The sequence below is a fragment of the Anser cygnoides genome, chromosome Z (assembly GCF_040182565.1).
Source record: "Anser cygnoides isolate HZ-2024a breed goose chromosome Z, Taihu_goose_T2T_genome, whole genome shotgun sequence".
Taxonomy (NCBI): Eukaryota; Metazoa; Chordata; class Aves; order Anseriformes; family Anatidae; genus Anser; species Anser cygnoides.
In genome coordinates this window covers 12,469,218-12,487,841 of record NC_089912.1, presented here as the reverse complement: position 1 = coordinate 12,487,841, position 18,624 = coordinate 12,469,218, and the positions used below count along the sequence as shown (strand labels likewise).

Below are 18,624 nucleotides of genomic sequence, written 5' to 3'. Positions count from 1 at the left end.
GAGCAACTTGGGGATTGCACCTGGGCAGGGCACAGCCCCAGATGCCCAGTGAGAGCAGCAGCACCAAGCCGTGACTGTGCAGGAGGCACCTGGGTGCCACTGTGGCCGGGCCGCAGCAGCAGCAGTGCAGGCTGGCAGGAGAGCAGAGCCCCAGCTGTGGGGTCAGAGGCTGCGGTGAGGAGGAGGCCAGGCCGGGGTGATGAGGCTGGGGCATGGGCTGGCCTGCAGCCCCCAAGGCTGGAAACACCTTCCTGGGAGCGGCTGCGGAGACGCAGGCTGGAGCGGGGCAGTGGGTGCTGCCAGGGCAGCAACGCAACAGGGCAAAGAGTGGGCACGGCATCAGGAAAGGGAGGAGAAAGCAGCAGGGGTGGGGATAGCAATGACCACTGTGCTGTTTGCAACACTGACACGTTTTCTGTGATTTTATTTGTACTCTGTGTGGTGGAATAGGACCCTGATGACCTTTGGGTCCTTTGGGGCCAGCGTGTGTCCCAGCTGCTGTCCGGCGCTGGTCTTGGCGCGTCCTCTACTGTCGCCGGCGGGGTGGCCTCTTCTTAGGTGGTGCAGAGGCCTGGGAGGAGTTGGTCTTCCTCTTGGGGGCTCTCCGAGGCCCCCCAGGTGGGCAGCCCCTGCCCCGCCTGGCGCTGGAGGGACCTGCTGCGGCCTCCTGTGGCTCCTCACGAGGTGCTGCCTGCTCCACAGGTTCTGCAGCAGGGGTGGAGTGAGGGTGGTTGGAACTCCCTCGAAACGCTTCATGCGATGTGCCGGGCACCTCATCCCCACTGGAGCTGGCGGACTGGAGAGAGGGGGCTGGGACGGGTCCAGGAGCCACCCCTTCGAGGCCAGATGGGCCGGCTTCTGGCACGGGGCTGGTCTCCCGATGCTCAGCTGCAGGGGGAACATTGAGGCCCAGCAGGCGGTGGGCCTCCCTGCTGCACAGTTGCACGGCAACATCCAGGAGGTCATGCACAAATGTTGCCGCGTGGTGGTGGAGGTCGAGCTCCAACAGCTGGACCAGGAGCTCTTCCTCCATTCCAAACAGGCACAGGGTCTGCCTGATGGCGTTCTCTAAGATGTGCACCTCTGGACACCTTGTCCTGAAGATGCGCCCCAGCTCCTGGCGCACCCAGGAGAGCAGGGGCTGGAGCAGAGCAGGGTGCCCCCGGAAAAGTTGGCCCCAGGTGTCTGTGGGGAGGCCGCCCACCAGAGGCCTGGGTGCCTGGGCAGGGGTTCTGTCGGCAGATGCCGCTGCCGACAGGCTGATGACAAGCTCCTCGAACTTGTCATCAGCCTGAACCGAGTGCACAATTGATGTTACCCTCTGCTTGCAGAGGGGGCACTCGGGCTTGCTGTCAGCCCACCGCTGGATGCACGGGAAGCAGAACTGGTGGAAGCATGGGAGAGTGTAAGCGGCGCTGCCCCAGGTGTCGAGGCATATCGGGCAGCGGGTGTTCAACGCCGCGGCCATGCTCGCCACCAGCTGCGGTGGGCTGGGGGGAGCGGCAGGTGTCGATGCGCTCCCTCGCACCGATGCTGCAGCAGTGGGTGTTGCTCTGGAAGAGGAAGAGAGGGGCCACCGTCACTCTCTGGCCTGGGGAGAGTCCCTCAAGGAGGAACCCCCGCTGCCAGCTGCCAGCGCGAGGTGTCCTCGCACAGCTCACCTTTGCTGCTGCACGTGCACTTCCTGGATGTCCCAGCTGCCTGGTTGGAGCAGGGCTGGGAGAACAGCAGAGGTGGCTCTGGGGACGTGTACCTCTGAGAGCTGCACAAAGCAGCTCTGAGAGCACGACCCAGCACCGTGGCTCGCCGAATTCCACGCTCCAATCCTCGCACAGATGCTCAGATGGAGGGGAGGCTCAAACCGCTGGGCTGAGCTGCTGTGCCCAGATTTAAGCGGTGAGGGCCATGCAGTCACAAACTGTTACCTGGAGACATTCCGGAGCACCAGGGGGATGTCATAGACAGTTGCTGGGCACATCACCGCCCACCAGCTGGGCACATCACCGCCCACCAGCTGGGCACATTGCCACTGGGATGTCACAGTCCATCACTGAGACATCGCAATGGGCCATCCTCACCTGCAGCACATTCTCCAGTAGTGCTTCAGCCCCAGCATGTGTTTCTGCCAACCCCGCCCCCCCCCCCCCCCCCAGCACCACTGGCAGGGCTTGCACTAGGCTACAATTAAAGAAAAATAAAAGATGTGACTATTCCACAGGCAATGTCTTGGTCTGAGTCAAAAGAGAGCTCACGGCAGTGCCTGTGGGTGCTGCTAGCAATGGTGTTTATGGGGGACTCTTGCCTTGAGTCCTGAGATACTCTGGCTCACCAGGACATGCTCTAATACTCTGTGACTCTCTGGGACACTCTGTGAAACTCTGACACCTTAGTTCCATTTACATATGTCTCAAACACAAGTCACAAAATCGCTCTTCTATGCCAATGGTTAAATAAGAAGCCCCCAGTCCCTTTTTTTGCATCTTCTCAAACCTTAGCGGAAAATTGAAGGACGAGTTCATGGCAGAACCTTTCCTTCTGCTGCCTTACTTTCGTGTGCTGCAACAGAAGATCCGTGATCCAGTATGCTTCCTGATTTCCAAGCTGATAAGCCAAATCAGGATTCAGTAACGACAACATAACACAGAGTACATCACACATGACCTTCTCAGAAAAATCCCTGTTGCTCTGTTCCCTGTTACAAACATTTTAAAAGCATTCATTCAGCAGCTGGTGTGTTGAAACAATTGCTCAGCATCGAATCATAGAAACATGGAATGATTTGGGTTGGAAGCAACCTTAAAAATCATCTAATTCCAACTCCTGCCATGGACAGGGACACTTCCCACTAGACCAGGTTGCTCAAAGCACCATCCAACCTGGCCTTACACACTTCCAGGGATGGGGCATCCACAACTTTTCAGGGCAACCTGTGCCAGTGCCTCACCACCCTCATCATGAAGAATTTCTTCCAAGTGTCTCATCTAAATCTACCCTCTTTTAGCTTAAAGCCATTACGCCTTGTCCTATCACTGCACTCCCTGATAAAAGAGTCTCTCTTCTGCTTTCTGGTAGCCCAGTTTAGGTACTGGAAGGCGTCTCTATAAGATCTCCCTGGAGCCTTCTCTTCTGCAGGCTGAACAACCCCAACTCCCTCAGCCTGTCTTCATAGGAGAGGTGCTTCAGCTCTCTGATCATTCTCCTGGCCCTCCTCTGGACTTGTTCTAATACTTCCATTTCCTTCTTGTGCTGGGGCCCCAGATCTGAATGCAGGGCTCCAGCTGGGGTCTCACGAAAAGAGAGCAGAGGGGAACAGTCACCTCCCTGCCCTGCTGGCCACGCTTCTTTTGATGCAGCCCAGGACACGGCTGGCTTTCTGGGCTGCAAGTGCACATTGCTGGCTCATGTTGAGCTTCTCGTCAGCCAACACCCCCAGGTCCTTTTCCTCGGGGCTGCTCTCAGTCCAGCCTGTATTTGTGCTTGGGATTGCCCCAGCCGGGTACAGGACCTGCATTTGGTCCTGTTGAACCTCACGAGGTTCGCACAGGCCCACATCTCAGGCCTGTCCAGGTCCCTCTGGATGGCATCCCTTCCCTCCTGCATGTTGTTTCATACCACTAACACTAACACTCACCTATCCAGGATGAAGCTCAGCTTAATTGACTATTAAACCCCAATTGACTATTAAACCCCAAGTGTTTCTTGAAATTGGGCCATCTGATGGATATATATGTTTCCTAGTTATGAAAAGTGCAAAAATGTTGTCCCTGCTCTAATGATAGCAACTGGACTTGGACTTGCTGATCAACAGTATTACTTGCGGTGGGTATATGTAAGTTCTACTGAAGGTATTAGAAGATTCATAGAATCATAGAATGATTTGGGTTGGAAAGTACCTTAAAGATCATCTAACTCCAACCCCCTACTGTGGGCAGGGACACCTCCCACCAGACCAGGTTGCCCAAAGGCCCGTCCAGCCTGGTCTTCCAGGGATGGGGCATCCACAGCTTCTCTGGGAAACCTGTTCCAGTGCATCATGACCTTTAAATAATTTCTTCCTTATATCTCATCTAAATCTACTCTTTTTTAATTTAAATCTACGACTCCTAGTCCTGTCACTATGATTCCTGATAAAGAGTCTCTCCCCAGCTTTTCACCTGGTCACCTTTAGATTTTGGAAGGCCGCTCTAAGATTTTCCCTGAGCCTCCTCTTCTCCAGGCTGAGCAGTCCCAGCTCTCTCAGCCTCTCCTCGCAGCAGAGCTGCTCCAGTCACTCCCGCGTCTCTTTGGCCCTCCACCGGACTCGCTCCAGCACGCCCAGGTCTGTCTTGGACTGGGGAGCCCAGCACTGGTCCCAGCACTCCAGCTGTGGCCTCCCCAGAGCTAGGCAGAGCAGAGGATCACCTCTCTGGAGCTGCCGGCAACACCGTGCCCAGTGCAGCCCAGGACAGCATTTGCCTGCTCTGCGGCCAGGCCTCGTTGCTGGCTCACAGTCAAGTTGGTGTGCGACAGGACTCCTGGGTCCTTTCCGGGCACGTGCCCCCAGCCTGTCCTGATGCTGGGCTTGTTCCTCCCCAGGTGCAGCAAGTTGCCCTTCCCCTCGCTGAGCAACTTGGGGATTGCACCTGGGCAGGGCACAGCCCCAGATGCCCAGTGAGAGCAGCAGCACCAAGCCGTGACTGTGCAGGAGGCACCTGGGTGCCACTGTGGCCGGGCCGCAGCAGCAGCAGTGCAGGCTGGCAGGAGAGCAGAGCCCCAGCTGTGGGGTCAGAGGCTGCGGTGAGGAGGAGGCCAGGCCGGGGTGATGAGGCTGGGGCATGGGCTGGCCTGCAGCCCCCAAGGCTGGAAACACCTTCCTGGGAGCGGCTGCGGAGACGCAGGCTGGAGCGGGGCAGTGGGTGCTGCCAGGGCAGCAACGCAACAGGGCAAAGAGTGGGCACGGCATCAGGAAAGGGAGGAGAAAGCAGCAGGGGTGGGGATAGCAATGACCACTGTGCTGTTTGCAACACTGACACGTTTTCTGTGATTTTATTTGTACTCTGTGTGGTGGAATAGGACCCTGATGACCTTTGGGTCCTTTGGGGCCAGCGTGTGTCCCAGCTGCTGTCCGGCGCTGGTCTTGGCGCGTCCTCTACTGTCGCCGGCGGGGTGGCCTCTTCTTAGGTGGTGCAGAGGCCTGGGAGGAGTTGGTCTTCCTCTTGGGGGCTCTCCGAGGCCCCCCAGGTGGGCAGCCCCTGCCCCGCCTGGCGCTGGAGGGACCTGCTGCGGCCTCCTGTGGCTCCTCACGAGGTGCTGCCTGCTCCACAGGTTCTGCAGCAGGGGTGGAGTGAGGGTGGTTGGAACTCCCTCGAAACGCTTCATGCGATGTGCCGGGCACCTCATCCCCACTGGAGCTGGCGGACTGGAGAGAGGGGGCTGGGACGGGTCCAGGAGCCACCCCTTCGAGGCCAGATGGGCCGGCTTCTGGCACGGGGCTGGTCTCCCGATGCTCAGCTGCAGGGGGAACATTGAGGCCCAGCAGGCGGTGGGCCTCCCTGCTGCACAGTTGCACGGCAACATCCAGGAGGTCATGCACAAATGTTGCCGCGTGGTGGTGGAGGTCGAGCTCCAACAGCTGGACCAGGAGCTCTTCCTCCATTCCAAACAGGCACAGGGTCTGCCTGATGGCGTTCTCTAAGATGTGCACCTCTGGACACCTTGTCCTGAAGATGCGCCCCAGCTCCTGGCGCACCCAGGAGAGCAGGGGCTGGAGCAGAGCAGGGTGCCCCCGGAAAAGTTGGCCCCAGGTGTCTGTGGGGAGGCCGCCCACCAGAGGCCTGGGTGCCTGGGCAGGGGTTCTGTCGGCAGATGCCGCTGCCGACAGGCTGATGACAAGCTCCTCGAACTTGTCATCAGCCTGAACCGAGTGCACAATTGATGTTACCCTCTGCTTGCAGAGGGGGCACTCGGGCTTGCTGTCAGCCCACCGCTGGATGCACGGGAAGCAGAACTGGTGGAAGCATGGGAGAGTGTAAGCGGCGCTGCCCCAGGTGTCGAGGCATATCGGGCAGCGGGTGTTCAACGCCGCGGCCATGCTCGCCACCAGCTGCGGTGGGCTGGGGGGAGCGGCAGGTGTCGATGCGCTCCCTCGCACCGATGCTGCAGCAGTGGGTGTTGCTCTGGAAGAGGAAGAGAGGGGCCACCGTCACTCTCTGGCCTGGGGAGAGTCCCTCAAGGAGGAACCCCCGCTGCCAGCTGCCAGCGCGAGGTGTCCTCGCACAGCTCACCTTTGCTGCTGCACGTGCACTTCCTGGATGTCCCAGCTGCCTGGTTGGAGCAGGGCTGGGAGAACAGCAGAGGTGGCTCTGGGGACGTGTACCTCTGAGAGCTGCACAAAGCAGCTCTGAGAGCACGACCCAGCACCGTGGCTCGCCGAATTCCACGCTCCAATCCTCGCACAGATGCTCAGATGGAGGGGAGGCTCAAACCGCTGGGCTGAGCTGCTGTGCCCAGATTTAAGCGGTGAGGGCCATGCAGTCACAAACTGTTACCTGGAGACATTCCGGAGCACCAGGGGGATGTCATAGACAGTTGCTGGGCACATCACCGCCCACCAGCTGGGCACATTGCCACTGGGATGTCACAGTCCATCACTGAGACATCGCAATGGGCCATCCTCACCTGCAGCACATTCTCCAGTAGTGCTTCAGCCCCAGCATGTGTTTCTGCCAACCCCGCCCCCCCCCCCCCCCCCCCCCAGCACCACTGGCAGGGCTTGCACTAGGCTACAATTAAAGAAAAATAAAAGATGTGACTATTCCACAGGCAATGTCTTGGTCTGAGTCAAAAGAGAGCTCACGGCAGTGCCTGTGGGTGCTGCTAGCAATGGTGTTTATGGGGGACTCTTGCCTTGAGTCCTGAGATACTCTGGCTCACCAGGACATGCTCTAATACTCTGTGACTCTCTGGGACACTCTGTGAAACTCTGACACCTTAGTTCCATTTACATATGTCTCAAACACAAGTCACAAAATCGCTCTTCTATGCCAATGGTTAAATAAGAAGCCCCCAGTCCCTTTTTTTGCATCTTCTCAAACCTTAGCGGAAAATTGAAGGACGAGTTCATGGCAGAACCTTTCCTTCTGCTGCCTTACTTTCGTGTGCTGCAACAGAAGATCCGTGATCCAGTATGCTTCCTGATTTCCAAGCTGATAAGCCAAATCAGGATTCAGTAACGACAACATAACACAGAGTACATCACACATGACCTTCTCAGAAAAATCCCTGTTGCTCTGTTCCCTGTTACAAACATTTTAAAAGCATTCATTCAGCAGCTGGTGTGTTGAAACAATTGCTCAGCATCGAATCATAGAAACACGGAATGATTTGGGTTGGAAGCAACCTTAAAAATCATCTAATTCCAACTCCTGCCATGGACAGGGACACTTCCCACTAGACCAGGTTGCTCAAAGCACCATCCAACCTGGCCTTACACACTTCCAGGGATGGGGCATCCACAACTTTTCAGGGCAACCTGTGCCAGTGCCTCACCACCCTCATCATGAAGAATTTCTTCCAAGTGTCTCATCTAAATCTACCCTCTTTTAGCTTAAAGCCATTACGCCTTGTCCTATCACTGCACTCCCTGATAAAAGAGTCTCTCTTCTGCTTTCTGGTAGCCCAGTTTAGGTACTGGAAGGCGTCTCTATAAGATCTCCCTGGAGCCTTCTCTTCTGCAGGCTGAACAACCCCAACTCCCTCAGCCTGTCTTCATAGGAGAGGTGCTTCAGCTCTCTGATCATTCTCCTGGCCCTCCTCTGGACTTGTTCTAATACTTCCATTTCCTTCTTGTGCTGGGGCCCCAGATCTGAATGCAGGGCTCCAGCTGGGGTCTCACGAAAAGAGAGCAGAGGGGAACAGTCACCTCCCTGCCCTGCTGGCCACGCTTCTTTTGATGCAGCCCAGGACACGGCTGGCTTTCTGGGCTGCAAGTGCACATTGCTGGCTCATGTTGAGCTTCTCGTCAGCCAACACCCCCAGGTCCTTTTCCTCGGGGCTGCTCTCAGTCCAGCCTGTATTTGTGCTTGGGATTGCCCCAGCCGGGTACAGGACCTGCATTTGGTCCTGTTGAACCTCACGAGGTTCGCACAGGCCCACATCTCAGGCCTGTCCAGGTCCCTCTGGATGGCATCCCTTCCCTCCTGCATGTTGTTTCATACCACTAACACTAACACTCACCTATCCAGGATGAAGCTCAGCTTAATTGACTATTAAACCCCAATTGACTATTAAACCCCAAGTGTTTCTTGAAATTGGGCCATCTGATGGATATATATGTTTCCTAGTTATGAAAAGTGCAAAAATGTTGTCCCTGCTCTAATGATAGCAACTGGACTTGGACTTGCTGATCAACAGTATTACTTGCGGTGGGTATATGTAAGTTCTACTGAAGGTATTAGAAGATTCATAGAATCATAGAATGATTTGGGTTGGAAAGTACCTTAAAGATCATCTAACTCCAACCCCCTACTGTGGGCAGGGACACCTCCCACCAGACCAGGTTGCCCAAAGGCCCGTCCAGCCTGGTCTTCCAGGGATGGGGCATCCACAGCTTCTCTGGGAAACCTGTTCCAGTGCATCATGACCTTTAAATAATTTCTTCCTTATATCTCATCTAAATCTACTCTTTTTTAATTTAAATCTACGACTCCTAGTCCTGTCACTATGATTCCTGATAAAGAGTCTCTCCCCAGCTTTTCACCTGGTCACCTTTAGATTTTGGAAGGCCGCTCTAAGATTTTCCCTGAGCCTCCTCTTCTCCAGGCTGAGCAGTCCCAGCTCTCTCAGCCTCTCCTCGCAGCAGAGCTGCTCCAGTCACTCCCGCGTCTCTTTGGCCCTCCACCGGACTCGCTCCAGCACGCCCAGGTCTGTCTTGGACTGGGGAGCCCAGCACTGGTCCCAGCACTCCAGCTGTGGCCTCCCCAGAGCTAGGCAGAGCAGAGGATCACCTCTCTGGAGCTGCCGGCAACACCGCGCCCAGTGCAGCCCAGGACAGCATTTGCCTGCTCTGCGGCCAGGCCTCGTTGCTGGCTCACAGTCAAGTTGGTGTGCGACAGGACTCCTGGGTCCTTTCCGGGCACGTGCCCCCAGCCTGTCCTGATGCTGGGCTTGTTCCTCCCCAGGTGCAGCAAGTTGCCCTTCCCCTCGCTGAGCAACTTGGGGATTGCACCTGGGCAGGGCACAGCCCCAGATGCCCAGTGAGAGCAGCAGCACCAAGCCGTGACTGTGCAGGAGGCACCTGGGTGCCACTGTGGCCGGGCCGCAGCAGCAGCAGTGCAGGCTGGCAGGAGAGCAGAGCCCCAGCTGTGGGGTCAGAGGCTGCGGTGAGGAGGAGGCCAGGCCGGGGTGATGAGGCTGGGGCATGGGCTGGCCTGCAGCCCCCAAGGCTGGAAACACCTTCCTGGGAGCGGCTGCGGAGACGCAGGCTGGAGCGGGGCAGTGGGTGCTGCCAGGGCAGCAACGCAACAGGGCAAAGAGTGGGCACGGCATCAGGAAAGGGAGGAGAAAGCAGCAGGGGTGGGGATAGCAATGACCACTGTGCTGTTTGCAACACTGACACGTTTTCTGTGATTTTATTTGTACTCTGTGTGGTGGAATAGGACCCTGATGACCTTTGGGTCCTTTGGGGCCAGCGTGTGTCCCAGCTGCTGTCCGGCGCTGGTCTTGGCGCGTCCTCTACTGTCGCCGGCGGGGTGGCCTCTTCTTAGGTGGTGCAGAGGCCTGGGAGGAGTTGGTCTTCCTCTTGGGGGCTCTCCGAGGCCCCCCAGGTGGGCAGCCCCTGCCCCGCCTGGCGCTGGAGGGACCTGCTGCGGCCTCCTGTGGCTCCTCACGAGGTGCTGCCTGCTCCACAGGTTCTGCAGCAGGGGTGGAGTGAGGGTGGTTGGAACTCCCTCGAAACGCTTCATGCGATGTGCCGGGCACCTCATCCCCACTGGAGCTGGCGGACTGGAGAGAGGGGGCTGGGACGGGTCCAGGAGCCACCCCTTCGAGGCCAGATGGGCCGGCTTCTGGCACGGGGCTGGTCTCCCGATGCTCAGCTGCAGGGGGAACATTGAGGCCCAGCAGGCGGTGGGCCTCCCTGCTGCACAGTTGCACGGCAACATCCAGGAGGTCATGCACAAATGTTGCCGCGTGGTGGTGGAGGTCGAGCTCCAACAGCTGGACCAGGAGCTCTTCCTCCATTCCAAACAGGCACAGGGTCTGCCTGATGGCGTTCTCTAAGATGTGCACCTCTGGACACCTTGTCCTGAAGATGCGCCCCAGCTCCTGGCGCACCCAGGAGAGCAGGGGCTGGAGCAGAGCAGGGTGCCCCCGGAAAAGTTGGCCCCAGGTGTCTGTGGGGAGGCCGCCCACCAGAGGCCTGGGTGCCTGGGCAGGGGTTCTGTCGGCAGATGCCGCTGCCGACAGGCTGATGACAAGCTCCTCGAACTTGTCATCAGCCTGAACCGAGTGCACAATTGATGTTACCCTCTGCTTGCAGAGGGGGCACTCGGGCTTGCTGTCAGCCCACCGCTGGATGCACGGGAAGCAGAACTGGTGGAAGCATGGGAGAGTGTAAGCGGCGCTGCCCCAGGTGTCGAGGCATATCGGGCAGCGGGTGTTCAACGCCGCGGCCATGCTCGCCACCAGCTGCGGTGGGCTGGGGGGAGCGGCAGGTGTCGATGCGCTCCCTCGCACTGATGCTGCAGCAGTGGGTGTTGCTCTGGAAGAGGAAGAGAGGGGCCACCGTCACTCTCTGGCCTGGGGAGAGTCCCTCAAGGAGGAACCCCCGCTGCCAGCTGCCAGCGCGAGGTGTCCTCGCACAGCTCACCTTTGCTGCTGCACGTGCACTTCCTGGATGTCCCAGCTGCCTGGTTGGAGCAGGGCTGGGAGAACAGCAGAGGTGGCTCTGGGGACGTGTACCTCTGAGAGCTGCACAAAGCAGCTCTGAGAGCACGACCCAGCACCGTGGCTCGCCGAATTCCACGCTCCAATCCTCGCACAGATGCTCAGATGGAGGGGAGGCTCAAACCGCTGGGCTGAGCTGCTGTGCCCAGATTTAAGCGGTGAGGGCCATGCAGTCACAAACTGTTACCTGGAGACATTCCGGAGCACCAGGGGGATGTCATAGACAGTTGCTGGGCACATCACCGCCCACCAGCTGGGCACATCACCGCCCACCAGCTGGGCACATTGCCACTGGGATGTCACAGTCCATCACTGAGACATCGCAATGGGCCATCCTCACCTGCAGCACATTCTCCAGTAGTGCTTCAGCCCCAGCATGTGTTTCTGCCAACCCCGCCCCCCCCCCCCCCCCAGCACCACTGGCAGGGCTTGCACTAGGCTACAATTAAAGAAAAATAAAAGATGTGACTATTCCACAGGCAATGTCTTGGTCTGAGTCAAAAGAGAGCTCACGGCAGTGCCTGTGGGTGCTGCTAGCAATGGTGTTTATGGGGGACTCTTGCCTTGAGTCCTGAGATACTCTGGCTCACCAGGACATGCTCTAATACTCTGTGACTCTCTGGGACACTCTGTGAAACTCTGACACCTTAGTTCCATTTACATATGTCTCAAACACAAGTCACAAAATCGCTCTTCTATGCCAATGGTTAAATAAGAAGCCCCCAGTCCCTTTTTTTGCATCTTCTCAAACCTTAGCGGAAAATTGAAGGACGAGTTCATGGCAGAACCTTTCCTTCTGCTGCCTTACTTTCGTGTGCTGCAACAGAAGATCCGTGATCCAGTATGCTTCCTGATTTCCAAGCTGATAAGCCAAATCAGGATTCAGTAACGACAACATAACACAGAGTACATCACACATGACCTTCTCAGAAAAATCCCTGTTGCTCTGTTCCCTGTTACAAACATTTTAAAAGCATTCATTCAGCAGCTGGTGTGTTGAAACAATTGCTCAGCATCGAATCATAGAAACATGGAATGATTTGGGTTGGAAGCAACCTTAAAAATCATCTAATTCCAACTCCTGCCATGGACAGGGACACTTCCCACTAGACCAGGTTGCTCAAAGCACCATCCAACCTGGCCTTACACACTTCCAGGGATGGGGCATCCACAACTTTTCAGGGCAACCTGTGCCAGTGCCTCACCACCCTCATCATGAAGAATTTCTTCCAAGTGTCTCATCTAAATCTACCCTCTTTTAGCTTAAAGCCATTACGCCTTGTCCTATCACTGCACTCCCTGATAAAAGAGTCTCTCTTCTGCTTTCTGGTAGCCCAGTTTAGGTACTGGAAGGCGTCTCTATAAGATCTCCCTGGAGCCTTCTCTTCTGCAGGCTGAACAACCCCAACTCCCTCAGCCTGTCTTCATAGGAGAGGTGCTTCAGCTCTCTGATCATTCTCCTGGCCCTCCTCTGGACTTGTTCTAATACTTCCATTTCCTTCTTGTGCTGGGGCCCCAGATCTGAATGCAGGGCTCCAGCTGGGGTCTCACGAAAAGAGAGCAGAGGGGAACAGTCACCTCCCTGCCCTGCTGGCCACGCTTCTTTTGATGCAGCCCAGGACACGGCTGGCTTTCTGGGCTGCAAGTGCACATTGCTGGCTCATGTTGAGCTTCTCGTCAGCCAACACCCCCAGGTCCTTTTCCTCGGGGCTGCTCTCAGTCCAGCCTGTATTTGTGCTTGGGATTGCCCCAGCCGGGTACAGGACCTGCATTTGGTCCTGTTGAACCTCACGAGGTTCGCACAGGCCCACATCTCAGGCCTGTCCAGGTCCCTCTGGATGGCATCCCTTCCCTCCTGCATGTTGTTTCATACCACTAACACTAACACTCCCCTATCCAGGATGAAGCTCAGCTTAATTGACTATTAAACCCCAATTGACTATTAAACCCCAAGTGTTTCTTGAAATTGGGCCATCTGATGGATATATATGTTTCCTAGTTATGAAAAGTGCAAAAATGTTGTCCCTGCTCTAATGATAGCAACTGGACTTGGACTTGCTGATCAACAGTATTACTTGCGGTGGGTATATGTAAGTTCTACTGAAGGTATTAGAAGATTCATAGAATCATAGAATGATTTGGGTTGGAAAGTACCTTAAAGATCATCTAACTCCAACCCCCTACTGTGGGCAGGGACACCTCCCACCAGACCAGGTTGCCCAAAGGCCCGTCCAGCCTGGTCTTCCAGGGATGGGGCATCCACAGCTTCTCTGGGAAACCTGTTCCAGTGCATCATGACCTTTAAATAATTTCTTCCTTATATCTCATCTAAATCTACTCTTTTTTAATTTAAATCTACGACTCCTAGTCCTGTCACTATGATTCCTGATAAAGAGTCTCTCCCCAGCTTTTCACCTGGTCACCTTTAGATTTTGGAAGGCCGCTCTAAGATTTTCCCTGAGCCTCCTCTTCTCCAGGCTGAGCAGTCCCAGCTCTCTCAGCCTCTCCTCGCAGCAGAGCTGCTCCAGTCACTCCCGCGTCTCTTTGGCCCTCCACCGGACTCGCTCCAGCACGCCCAGGTCTGTCTTGGACTGGGGAGCCCAGCACTGGTCCCAGCACTCCAGCTGTGGCCTCCCCAGAGCTAGGCAGAGCAGAGGATCACCTCTCTGGAGCTGCCGGCAACACCGCGCCCAGTGCAGCCCAGGACAGCATTTGCCTGCTCTGCGGCCAGGCCTCGTTGCTGGCTCACAGTCAAGTTGGTGTGCGACAGGACTCCTGGGTCCTTTCCGGGCACGTGCCCCCAGCCTGTCCTGATGCTGGGCTTGTTCCTCCCCAGGTGCAGCAAGTTGCCCTTCCCCTCGCTGAGCAACTTGGGGATTGCACCTGGGCAGGGCACAGCCCCAGATGCCCAGTGAGAGCAGCAGCACCAAGCCGTGACTGTGCAGGAGGCACCTGGGTGCCACTGTGGCCGGGCCGCAGCAGCAGCAGTGCAGGCTGGCAGGAGAGCAGAGCCCCAGCTGTGGGGTCAGAGGCTGCGGTGAGGAGGAGGCCAGGCCGGGGTGATGAGGCTGGGGCATGGGCTGGCCTGCAGCCCCCAAGGCTGGAAACACCTTCCTGGGAGCGGCTGCGGAGACGCAGGCTGGAGCGGGGCAGTGGGTGCTGCCAGGGCAGCAACGCAACAGGGCAAAGAGTGGGCACGGCATCAGGAAAGGGAGGAGAAAGCAGCAGGGGTGGGGATAGCAATGACCACTGTGCTGTTTGCAACACTGACACGTTTTCTGTGATTTTATTTGTACTCTGTGTGGTGGAATAGGACCCTGATGACCTTTGGGTCCTTTGGGGCCAGCGTGTGTCCCAGCTGCTGTCCGGCGCTGGTCTTGGCGCGTCCTCTACTGTCGCCGGCGGGGTGGCCTCTTCTTAGGTGGTGCAGAGGCCTGGGAGGAGTTGGTCTTCCTCTTGGGGGCTCTCCGAGGCCCCCCAGGTGGGCAGCCCCTGCCCCGCCTGGCGCTGGAGGGACCTGCTGCGGCCTCCTGTGGCTCCTCACGAGGTGCTGCCTGCTCCACAGGTTCTGCAGCAGGGGTGGAGTGAGGGTGGTTGGAACTCCCTCGAAACGCTTCATGCGATGTGCCGGGCACCTCATCCCCACTGGAGCTGGCGGACTGGAGAGAGGGGGCTGGGACGGGTCCAGGAGCCACCCCTTCGAGGCCAGATGGGCCGGCTTCTGGCACGGGGCTGGTCTCCCGATGCTCAGCTGCAGGGGGAACATTGAGGCCCAGCAGGCGGTGGGCCTCCCTGCTGCACAGTTGCACGGCAACATCCAGGAGGTCATGCACAAATGTTGCCGCGTGGTGGTGGAGGTCGAGCTCCAACAGCTGGACCAGGAGCTCTTCCTCCATTCCAAACAGGCACAGGGTCTGCCTGATGGCGTTCTCTAAGATGTGCACCTCTGGACACCTTGTCCTGAAGATGCGCCCCAGCTCCTGGCGCACCCAGGAGAGCAGGGGCTGGAGCAGAGCAGGGTGCCCCCGGAAAAGTTGGCCCCAGGTGTCTGTGGGGAGGCCGCCCACCAGAGGCCTGGGTGCCTGGGCAGGGGTTCTGTCGGCAGATGCCGCTGCCGACAGGCTGATGACAAGCTCCTCGAACTTGTCATCAGCCTGAACCGAGTGCACAATTGATGTTACCCTCTGCTTGCAGAGGGGGCACTCGGGCTTGCTGTCAGCCCACCGCTGGATGCACGGGAAGCAGAACTGGTGGAAGCATGGGAGAGTGTAAGCGGCGCTGCCCCAGGTGTCGAGGCATATCGGGCAGCGGGTGTTCAACGCCGCGGCCATGCTCGCCACCAGCTGCGGTGGGCTGGGGGGAGCGGCAGGTGTCGATGCGCTCCCTCGCACCGATGCTGCAGCAGTGGGTGTTGCTCTGGAAGAGGAAGAGAGGGGCCACCGTCACTCTCTGGCCTGGGGAGAGTCCCTCAAGGAGGAACCCCCGCTGCCAGCTGCCAGCGCGAGGTGTCCTCGCACAGCTCACCTTTGCTGCTGCACGTGCACTTCCTGGATGTCCCAGCTGCCTGGTTGGAGCAGGGCTGGGAGAACAGCAGAGGTGGCTCTGGGGACGTGTACCTCTGAGAGCTGCACAAAGCAGCTCTGAGAGCACGACCCAGCACCGTGGCTCGCCGAATTCCACGCTCCAATCCTCGCACAGATGCTCAGATGGAGGGGAGGCTCAAACCGCTGGGCTGAGCTGCTGTGCCCAGATTTAAGCGGTGAGGGCCATGCAGTCACAAACTGTTACCTGGAGACATTCCGGAGCACCAGGGGGATGTCATAGACAGTTGCTGGGCACATCACCGCCCACCAGCTGGGCACATCACCGCCCACCAGCTGGGCACATTGCCACTGGGATGTCACAGTCCATCACTGAGACATCGCAATGGGCCATCCTCACCTGCAGCACATTCTCCAGTAGTGCGTCAGCCCCAGCATGTGTTTCTGCCAACCCCGCCCCCCCCCCCCCCCCCAGCACCACTGGCAGGGCTTGCACTAGGCTACAATTAAAGAAAAATAAAAGATGTGACTATTCCACAGGCAATGTCTTGGTCTGAGTCAAAAGAGAGCTCACGGCAGTGCCTGTGGGTGCTGCTAGCAATGGTGTTTATGGGGGACTCTTGCCTTGAGTCCTGAGATACTCTGGCTCACCAGGACATGCTCTAATACTCTGTGACTCTCTGGGACACTCTGTGAAACTCTGACACCTTAGTTCCATTTACATATGTCTCAAACACAAGTCACAAAATCGCTCTTCTATGCCAATGGTTAAATAAGAAGCCCCCAGTCCCTTTTTTTGCATCTTCTCAAACCTTAGCGGAAAATTGAAGGACGAGTTCATGGCAGAACCTTTCCTTCTGCTGCCTTACTTTCGTGTGCTGCAACAGAAGATCCGTGATCCAGTATGCTTCCTGATTTCCAAGCTGATAAGCCAAATCAGGATTCAGTAACGACAACATAACACAGAGTACATCACACATGACCTTCTCAGAAAAATCCCTGTTGCTCTGTTCCCTGTTACAAACATTTTAAAAGCATTCATTCAGCAGCTGGTGTGTTGAAACAATTGCTCAGCATCGAATCATAGAAACACGGAATGATTTGGGTTGGAAGCAACCTTAAAAATCATCTAATTCCAACTCCTGCCATGGACAGGGACACTTCCCACTAGACCAGGTTGCTCAAAGCACCATCCAACCTGGCCTTACACACTTCCAGGGATGGGGCATCCACAACTTTTCAGGGCAACCTGTGCCAGTGCCTCACCACCCTCATCATGAAGAATTTCTTCCAAGTGTCTCATCTAAATCTACCCTCTTTTAGCTTAAAGCCATTACGCCTTGTCCTATCACTGCACTCCCTGATAAAAGAGTCTCTCTTCTGCTTTCTGGTAGCCCAGTTTAGGTACTGGAAGGCGTCTCTATAAGATCTCCCTGGAGCCTTCTCTTCTGCAGGCTGAACAACCCCAACTCCCTCAGCCTGTCTTCATAGGAGAGGTGCTTCAGCTCTCTGATCATTCTCCTGGCCCTCCTCTGGACTTGTTCTAATACTTCCATTTCCTTCTTGTGCTGGGGCCCCAGATCTGAATGCAGGGCTCCAGCTGGGGTCTCACGAAAAGAGAGCAGAGGGGAACAGTCACCTCCCTGCCCTGCTGGCCACGCTTCTTTTGATGCAGCCCAGGACACGGCTGGCTTTCTGGGCTGCAAGTGCACATTGCTGGCTCATGTTGAGCTTCTCGTCAGCCAACACCCCCAGGTCCTTTTCCTCGGGGCTGCTCTCAGTCCAGCCTGTATTTGTGCTTGGGATTGCCCCAGCCGGGTACAGGACCTGCATTTGGTCCTGTTGAACCTCACGAGGTTCGCACAGGCCCACATCTCAGGCCTGTCCAGGTCCCTCTGGATGGCATCCCTTCCCTCCTGCATGTTGTTTCATACCACTAACACTAACACTCCCCTATCCAGGATGAAGCTCAGCTTAATTGACTATTAAACCCCAATTGACTATTAAACCCCAAGTGTTTCTTGAAATTGGGCCATCTGATGGATATATATGTTTCCTAGTTATGAAAAGTGCAAAAATGTTGTCCCTGCTCTAATGATAGCAACTGGACTTGGACTTGCTGATCAACAGTATTACTTGCGGTGGGTATATGTAAGTTCTACTGAAGGTATTAGAAGATTCATAGAATCATAGAATGATTTGGGTTGGAAAGTACCTTAAAGATCATCTAACTCCAACCCCCTACTGTGGGCAGGGACACCTCCCACCAGACCAGGTTGCCCAAAGGCCCGTCCAGCCTGGTCTTCCAGGGATGGGGCATCCACAGCTTCTCTGGGAAACCTGTTCCAGTGCATCATGACCTTTAAATAATTTCTTCCTTATATCTCATCTAAATCTACTCTTTTTTAATTTAAATCTACGACTCCTAGTCCTGTCACTATGATTCCTGATAAAGAGTCTCTCCCCAGCTTTTCACCTGGTCACCTTTAGATTTTGGAAGGCCGCTCTAAGATTTTCCCTGAGCCTCCTCTTCTCCAGGCTGAGCAGTCCCAGCTCTCTCAGCCTCTCCTCGCAGCAGAGCTGCTCCAGTCACTCCCGCGTCTCTTTGGCCCTCCACCGGACTCGCTCCAGCACGCCCAGGTCTGTCTTGGACTGGGGAGCCCAGCACTGGTCCCAGCACTCCAGCTGTGGCCTCCCCAGAGCTAGGCAGAGCAGAGGATCACCTCTCTGGAGCTGCCGGCAACACCGCGCCCAGTGCAGCCCAGGACAGCATTTGCCTGCTCTGCGGCCAGGCCTCGTTGCTGGCTCACAGTCAAGTTGGTGTGCGACAGGACTCCTGGGTCCTTTCCGGGCACGTGCCCCCAGCCTGTCCTGATGCTGGGCTTGTTCCTCCCCAGGTGCAGCAAGTTGCCCTTCCCCTCGCTGAGCAACTTGGGGATTGCACCTGGGCAGGGCACAGCCCCAGATGCCCAGTGAGAGCAGCAGCACCAAGCCGTGACTGTGCAGGAGGCACCTGGGTGCCACTGTGGCCGGGCCGCAGCAGCAGCAGTGCAGGCTGGCAGGAGAGCAGAGCCCCAGCTGTGGGGTCAGAGGCTGCGGTGAGGAGGAGGCCAGGCCGGGGTGATGAGGCTGGGGCATGGGCTGGCCTGCAGCCCCCAAG

At 56.8% G+C, this 18,624-nt stretch overlaps 4 protein-coding genes across 4 annotated transcripts; all 4 read right to left on the bottom strand.

The window, feature by feature from the left end:
- Nucleotides 1-238: 238 nt before the first annotated feature.
- On the bottom strand, nt 239-1,906 carry LOC136788908 (E3 ubiquitin-protein ligase Topors-like). The gene is made up of 2 exons (XM_066987793.1): nt 1,662-1,906; nt 239-1,553 (listed from the first exon to the last, which is right to left on the bottom strand). Exon 2 carries the CDS (start codon nt 1,466-1,468, stop codon nt 527-529), a length of 942 nt encoding a protein of 313 aa, XP_066843894.1. The 5' UTR covers nt 1,469-1,553; nt 1,662-1,906; the 3' UTR covers nt 239-526.
- Nucleotides 1,907-4,840: 2,934 nt separating this feature from the next.
- LOC136788909 (E3 ubiquitin-protein ligase Topors-like) lies at nt 4,841-7,288 on the bottom strand. Its single transcript, XM_066987794.1, has 2 exons — nt 6,264-7,288; nt 4,841-6,155 (listed from the first exon to the last, which is right to left on the bottom strand). The coding sequence occupies exon 2, from the start codon at nt 6,068-6,070 to the stop codon at nt 5,129-5,131; it is 942 nt and encodes a 313-aa protein (XP_066843895.1). The 5' UTR covers nt 6,071-6,155; nt 6,264-7,288; the 3' UTR covers nt 4,841-5,128.
- A 2,133-nt stretch (nt 7,289-9,421) lies between these two features.
- LOC136788911 (E3 ubiquitin-protein ligase Topors-like) lies at nt 9,422-11,091 on the bottom strand. Its single transcript, XM_066987796.1, has 2 exons — nt 10,847-11,091; nt 9,422-10,738 (listed from the first exon to the last, which is right to left on the bottom strand). The coding sequence occupies exon 2, from the start codon at nt 10,651-10,653 to the stop codon at nt 9,712-9,714; it is 942 nt and encodes a 313-aa protein (XP_066843897.1). The 5' UTR covers nt 10,654-10,738; nt 10,847-11,091; the 3' UTR covers nt 9,422-9,711.
- Nucleotides 11,092-14,024: 2,933 nt separating this feature from the next.
- On the bottom strand, nt 14,025-15,692 carry LOC136788905 (E3 ubiquitin-protein ligase Topors-like). The gene is made up of 2 exons (XM_066987791.1): nt 15,448-15,692; nt 14,025-15,339 (listed from the first exon to the last, which is right to left on the bottom strand). Exon 2 carries the CDS (start codon nt 15,252-15,254, stop codon nt 14,313-14,315), a length of 942 nt encoding a protein of 313 aa, XP_066843892.1. The 5' UTR covers nt 15,255-15,339; nt 15,448-15,692; the 3' UTR covers nt 14,025-14,312.
- Between the last annotated feature and the right edge of the window lie 2,932 nt (nt 15,693-18,624).